Source organism: Arachis hypogaea, chromosome 8 (assembly GCF_003086295.3).
Source record: "Arachis hypogaea cultivar Tifrunner chromosome 8, arahy.Tifrunner.gnm2.J5K5, whole genome shotgun sequence".
NCBI lineage: Eukaryota > Viridiplantae > Streptophyta > Magnoliopsida > Fabales > Fabaceae > Arachis > Arachis hypogaea.
Genome location: NC_092043.1, coordinates 44732250 through 44739733, shown reverse-complemented (window position 1 = coordinate 44739733; position 7484 = coordinate 44732250). Strand labels below are relative to the sequence as shown.

Genomic DNA, 7484 nt, shown 5'->3' with positions numbered 1-7484 from the left:
AAAGGTAAATTCTATTGCACCGCTATAAGACCGGCTATTCTTTATGGTACAGAGTGTTGGGTGGCTAAAGGGGAGCACGAACATAAGTTGAATGTGTCAGAGATGAAGATGTTGAAATGGATGAGTGGTCATACGCGATTGGATAAAATAAGAAACGAAGATATAAGGGAGAGAGTTGGAGTAGCACCCATTGTGAAAAAGATGGTTGGATCGCGTCTCAGGTGGTTTGGACATGTGAGAAGAAGACCGATAAAACATCCAGTCAGGAGGGTGGATGAGATGGAAGATGGATAAGGGGCGAAAGGCAGAGGAAGACCTAAGAAGACCATCCATGAGGTGGTTAAATGAGATCTACATGTAGACAGTCTCTCTGTAGACATGATACATGACAGAGCACAATAACATCGTTTGATTCATGTTGCCGACCCCATTTAGTGGAACAAAACTTTGTTGTTATTTGTTATTGTTGTTAATAGCATGATGTACATTCTTCTTGTGGTACAACTTCCTCCCATGATGGAACTTCAAATTTTGTTGGTTCTTTCACAAACAAAATAGGTTCTACTTTTCTTTATATATACTGTTTTCGAAATTCAACTTAATATGTATTCACATGTCTGTTAGTTGTTACCATGTTTTTTATATCCAATTTGCTAACAATTAGTTGTTTTATCATTTCCTTCTTTCTTTACATTTATTTTTTTTTTTGTTCCATACTATCGATTTTTATAATAGTAATATGGTGAACATAAAAATGAATCACACACAAATACTCCTTTCTAATCCATCATTATTACAAGATTTCAGCTATATGCCTTATTGATTCACAAAACATATAGCTCTAGGATCATTCAGAATTCTTGTGTTTTGTATTATGTGTATAGGATATTTTTGTATATATATATTTTTCCACAAGAGAAACATAATCTATAATGCACGAATACTGATATGGATACGGAATATGGTACAACATAAAACATACATAGACACGCGAATTTAAATTTTTTATAAGACTTGAGATACGATGTATATATAAAATATGAAATATCTTTTAAATAAACTATAATAATATTTTAGTATTTTATTGATATTTAAATATAAATTAATTTTTAATATCTTTCTTTAATTATATAAAATATTTAAAATATTTTTTATTTTAATAATTAATAATATATACTATTTCTAAACTCATTTCAAGAATACATATTAAGAATAAGGTTGGACATGCTTACACGTGATGATATTTAGGTGTGTCCAAATACATATGAATTTTTTTTATTTTCTATTAAAACACGGTTGGATACAGAAAACACGCGTGTTAAACGAACATCGATAAATGTTATATCTAAAATATGCCCGATAGACGAATACGGCAAATAAAAAAAAATATCTGTGCTTCGTCATAGAACACAACTTTACCTACAGATTTTCAAATAAAAGGTTTAACAAAAAATTCTTATTTACTCCATAATTTAAATCATTTTCCTTCTCTATCACATCTATTTCTATTATTTTATTGAAGTTAACAACCAAGGTATCTCTATATATGTATATGAAGCATAAAAAGTTTATTGTTCTATTATTTTGTGTTTGCTCTTCCTAGGCATGTTGCTGCTGCATTAAGTAGCCAAGTACATGGTGTATCTATGTTTTATCCATTTCCCCTCAATTTCCTTCTTCATCATCAGCAGCATTGTTAGGATCATGCTTTCAACTTACATATATAACTGCGGCAATTCAACTTTTGTACTTCTTTACATAAATTGATTACAACATAAATAAATGTAACATCATCATTACCATGGCGTTTTTATATTGCTCATTTTCAAACCCTAGACACAACACAACAAGCTTATTAAACCCTAAACCATAATTCAACAACTCAAACTTGTAAACTCGATTTTGAGAACTAGGACTATAAACTATATAATATAAAATAGCGACTCAAACAAAAAAATCTAATACTGTTTGACATTACAAAACTCATTATACAATTACAATCTATTATATATAATTCAACAAGCAAATTTAAAGCAAAAAAAATAAATATGTGGAATGAAATAATTAATTAATTAGGAAATGACCTCATTTTCGTTAAATTATTCCTCTAAATTTCACAAAGAACTACTCTCCCCATCATGTTCAGCTTCTGAGGGAGCTTCATCTTCAAATTCATGCAAGCTCTGAATCCCAAAGGCTCCATGTCCATCTCCAAAGGCTCTAATATGATCCTTAAGTGACCTCTTGTGCTTGAAATCAGATCCACACAAACAATACCAAACCTTGCCGCAGTTCTTCTCATGCGTCCGCCAGTCACCTTTGACGGCGAAGGACTTCCGGCACTTCCGGCACAAGTAGGGTTTGATGCCATGCTTCCTCTTGTAATGTGTTTGGAGGGTTCTAAAATCCTTCAAGGGCCTTGCCCTTGGGTGGTCAATGTTGTGCTTACAACCTTGTTCACAACAAAAACATGGAAGCCTTAGCATTGCTGTTGGTTGTGTTCCTTTTAGAGAATCAGGTCCCTTTCTGTATTGTGATCCATGTCCCCACATATGCATCTGTAACAACAATTTCACAAATTTAATACTTAATCTATCCCTCAATTAAAAATGCATTATCTGTTATGGAAGTTTATTATAATTTAAATTTCTATTTTGATCTAATGATAATTATTCATAAATTATTAATGACTTAATCTCATCTGTTAATTTTAATATTAGATGGACAGATTAGATTAAAAGTAATGACATATATAAAGATGGTGTTCTCTATTCGTATGATATGACGTTTTACGATTTTTATTTTACTATAAAAAATACTAAAAAATTGATGTCATGATAAACGTCCGAAAAAAGAAAAAAAAAAAAAGAGAAACCAATATTAAAATTTAACTTTAGAATAACCCAAATTCATTATAACAACTAATTCAAATATAAAAATCATAACTTTTAAAGTCCTAATAAATACTTCTCTTCAAATTACTTTTTACATTATCTCCATGTATAACCATATTTTGTTTGTTACTTTTACTTTATTAGTCCTTAGTTTCCTTTTAAACTTCTAGAATCAAATTAAAGCTCATAAACATAGTTACATAGTCTAAGACTTGTCAACTCAGATATAAAATTTATCAGCAATGGTATATATATTAATTTGGTTAACTTCTTTATTTTCATCACAATGAAAAAATATAGAAAATGAACTTTTAATTAGTTAATATTAACTAATTCTAAAATTTAAAATTTAGAGTGTAAAATTAAATAATTTATAGTTTATAGTTTAGAATTTAAGATAAATAAAATAATCTTTAAAAAATGGACTAATATTAACTGAAAAAAAAGTTATTTATCTAATATTATTCTTTCAATAATTAAAAAAACACCTTATTTTGCTAATAAGAAAAGCAAAATTATTAGCAGCAATATTAATTAATTCATTTTACATTTTAAACCTTTCTTCTTTTAATTTACCTCTAAATCAAATCAAATTCGGAAACATATATACTCTAATACTTGTGAGCTTAACATGAAATTTTTCATAAAAATAATACTCATAATTTAGTTAAAGTAAATTTTACAGTGTCTATAATTTGGTGTCTAATTTTTGTTTAGCTTATTTTTTTATGATAAATTTTAAATATTTAAAAATTATTTTTTATATACTTTAAAATTAAATATTAAATATTAATTTTTTATCTTTAAATAAGTTAGACAACATTTTTAAACACCATAAGAATCATTTTAGTTAATATAAGAAAAGCAAAGATGAAGCAAATTCGTACATATAGAAAATGTGTTGAGGCATATATGGCAAAAAATGAAACAACATAAACAAAAATTAATTAATACTCCTAGTCTTATACATATGCAAATCCCTAGGGATAGCACTAGATACATGACAAATCAAACAAGCACACTGAGTTTTAATTTGACTACACTACCAACAACTAAATGGTCAATCGTTAATCTCACGAGCAATGACACTGCTATAGTAGCTAATACTAATTATTAGCAATTACCATATATATACATATAGCTAATTAATACTAATTGAGTAGCTTAATTATACACAAGATATTCAACAATGCAACAAAAAAGAACAATAAAGTTGAAACTAACCCCAAAAATATAATATTCAACCACATAGAGAAAAGTTGGGGCAATGCATTATTCATAGTCAAGATAATCTTATATTTTGATTTCAGCTTCGGACCAATATTAATCTGAAAAAAAAAATGTTTATTATACCTATAGAAAAATGGGTTTGTAATAATTTGAGGTGGTAATTAAATTTAAATATTAACATAGCTTTCCAATGTTTCAAAATTTTTAATTATATCTCTAATAATTTCCCCAAAAATTGATGACCGGTTAACAGAACTTAACTAGATTTTTGTACAATTTGTACCCAAAATAAAATAATAATTTTATATATATAGGGGTACTAGGTAGTAGCTGTTTAATTTTTGTTTTATATATGATCCGATCATCACAAATTCAGAGTTATGTCTTTCAATATTTTCTCTGTGCAAAGTGAATTGAAAAAAGGCTGGAGTAAGTTCAGAAACCTATTGATGATGAGGTTGAGGAACATATGTACCTGAAATTCTGAATCAAGAAAGCAAAGAAGCATAGTTTATTGATAATAATAATAATAATTTAATTAACTTGTGTTCTAAGGTTATAAATTTTTTTAATATTTTTAACATATTTAATGCATTGAAAACGTAAAAATATTAAATTTTATAATAAATTTTATAAAATATCTTTTTTTATAGAATGTTTAATCTATGCTCTTAGAATATAAGTTAGTAAAATTCTAATAATAATAATAATAAATTAATAATAATGGTTTGTTTTTATACATATAACTTTTTTGTTTGTTTTTGCAGTCTGAAGATGCAGCAATTTAACAGCACAGTGTTCAAGGTGAGAGGACTTTATGGCAAGGAGGAGAAAACTGTAAGAATAGTTTAAGTTTTCGCTTAAAGAGACCGCAAAATTTAATTAAAGTGCCAGTAACTCTGGTACCAAATAGTATAGTACCCTTTAGATATATGAAACCATTTAAAAAGACCATGCAAAAGGGATAAATTTGAAAAATCAACAGAATAAGGAACAATCATCATAACCAACGATGTTCTTAATTATTTAATCTTAAAATTAGTACTAATTAATAATACCTTCTATTGTTCTCCTAATAACACCAAAACAAACTTCTAACTTAGTTTAGATTATCATTATATCACTTCTTTTAAAAATTAAACTTATAAAAAAATATATAAATAATTATATATCTAATATATATTTTTATAAAAGAATTTTTATTATTTATTTTATATTAATTTTTTAAAGTTAATAAGAATTAAAATTCTAAATTTTTAGATTATAAAAATTCTGATATTATATTATAAAATTATTTTTTTCAGAAGATGATAGGAAGAAATAATTTTGCCATAGAAATAACAAAAAATATGAAATTAATTAAAAAAAAATTGAAAAAAGAAGTAATTAAGGGCTAGGGTATATGTTTGAGGTACCTGAAGATTGTTGTATCTGTTGAAGGTCTTGGAGCAAAGAGGGCATGAGAACTGTGTAGGTCCAATTAGAATCTGAGAAGGTGTGGGAATCCAATAGTGACTCTTATTATTGTTGATGTTGTTGTTGTTGTTATTGTTGAATCTCTCAAAAGGGTTTCCAGAAAACACATTATTATTATTCACTTGTTCTTCTTGCTGTTTCTCATCAGCCATAGCTTCCTTTGTTGAAGGTTGAAGATCATAAGAAGTATCCATTCTTGGAAGCCCTATGCGCAGTGCAACAGCCACAGTTTCATTATCCTCTTCTTCGTCTTCGTCTTCGTTCTCGTAATTAATAGAATCTGGATATGGGAGTGCACCCTTGTGGTTGTTTTGTTGGTGATTTGTGAGGCTTAGTTTGTTTATGAGAGGAAGTGCTTCTTTAAGAGGAGGGGAATTAGAATTTGTAGGAAGAAGATATTCGGAGGAAGATGAAGAAGCTTCAGATTGTTGTTGTTGATGATGAAATCTTGTGTTTAAGTATGCAAATGGGTGCAAATTGGATTGAGAAGAAGATGAAGAAGAGTGGTGAGGAGGGTGGAGAGGCATGAAGTTGAAGAATCCATCATCATCTAAAGAATTGGATTGAGGATCTGTCATAGTGGATTCTTGTGGGTATAAGGCAATTTTTTGATGATTAATTTGGTTTCATTGGTTAGATGTTTGAGTGATATATGAACTTAATGTGTGCAAGAGAAAGAGAGAGAGAGAAAGAGATGATATTATGTGAGGAAATAATAATGGAGGAGCTGTATAGCATAGCATATAGAAATTTTCTTTTTTTGTTTTCTTATTCTTTGGTTATATATATATATAATCATTCACATTATTCATATTTTATTATAAAGAATTTCAGTAATCGAGTTCGACTTAGAAGCAGATTCATCAAACCGCAAGGCAATTATTTAAGAATTTGAATCTTTTAAATTTTGAAATTTATCTTAGAAGGTAAAGTATAATCTATAGTCATTTATTTTATAGGTATAACAAAAAAAAAAACATGAAAGAGAAAATATTTAATGATAAGAAATTTAATTTTAATTTTTAAAATAAAAATTTAAAATTTAAAATATTCAAATTCATTATTTAAAGTATTAATTACGGTGTATACACCTATTATTTTATAGATATGTTGTTAATTTTTAGCATTCTGACATGGTTATTAAAATTGGGAATAATACTATATAACCAATAAATATTATTATTTTTGATAAGTATTTAGTCAATAATAATTTACACTTGTATTTACAGAAATTTTTCATACAAAAATATTATAATTTATACTTATTTTTATCAAAATTTACACAGATAAATTAATACAGTTTACATTCATATTTTTTAAAATTTATACACATTAAATAATAAAATTTATTTATTAAAAATAATTTAATATTTATGTTGGTCAAATAATAACAAAAAATAATAAAAATTGCTCACCCCAAGAATTTTTCTAAATTCTATTATAAAATTGCTAGTTATCTTAAAATAGAGAATTTAAGGTTTAAAGTCTAAACAACAATCAAATAAAAACAAAGACCCAAATTAACTTTTAATCATTGTGTTTTTTTTATATATCTTTTGTTATACTATATTAATAAATATATAATTTAGAAAAAATTATAATCACTTATTTTTATTTATAGTCTAAAATTTATACCCTCTCTCAATTAGTTGTTTCTTTCATTCTTTTTTATTCATTATTGAATGCTAAGGTAAATACTGAATAATGTATTTAAATAGAACCGTGTTTGGATATATCAATTTTTTAAGAACTAGAAACGTAAAAGAGATAATCAATAATTTAAAAAAGATAGATATAGATTATCTAAAATTTAAAATAATTTATCATATTACATAAACAGAATAAGTCATTTATATAGAAATACGTATTTGATGTTTATGAAAA

General features: G+C 26.5%; 1 protein-coding gene across 2 annotated transcripts; it reads right to left on the bottom strand.

The window, feature by feature from the left end:
• Positions 1–1900: 1900 nt before the first annotated feature.
• LOC112707703 (zinc finger protein WIP5) lies at positions 1901–6509 on the bottom strand. Of its 2 annotated transcripts, XM_072201471.1 has the most exons (3): positions 5540–6355; positions 4568–4607; positions 1901–2558 (listed from the first exon to the last, which is right to left on the bottom strand). In XM_072201471.1, the coding sequence occupies exons 1-3, from the start codon at positions 6176–6178 to the stop codon at positions 2515–2517; spliced, it is 723 nt and encodes a 240-aa protein (XP_072057572.1). In that variant the 5' UTR covers positions 6179–6355; the 3' UTR covers positions 1901–2514. The 2 variants fall into 2 exon arrangements, with proteins under 2 accessions (XP_072057572.1, XP_025615381.1); XM_025759596.2 differs by lacking the exon at positions 4568–4607 and having other exon boundaries at positions 5540–6509.
• Between the last annotated feature and the right edge of the window lie 975 nt (positions 6510–7484).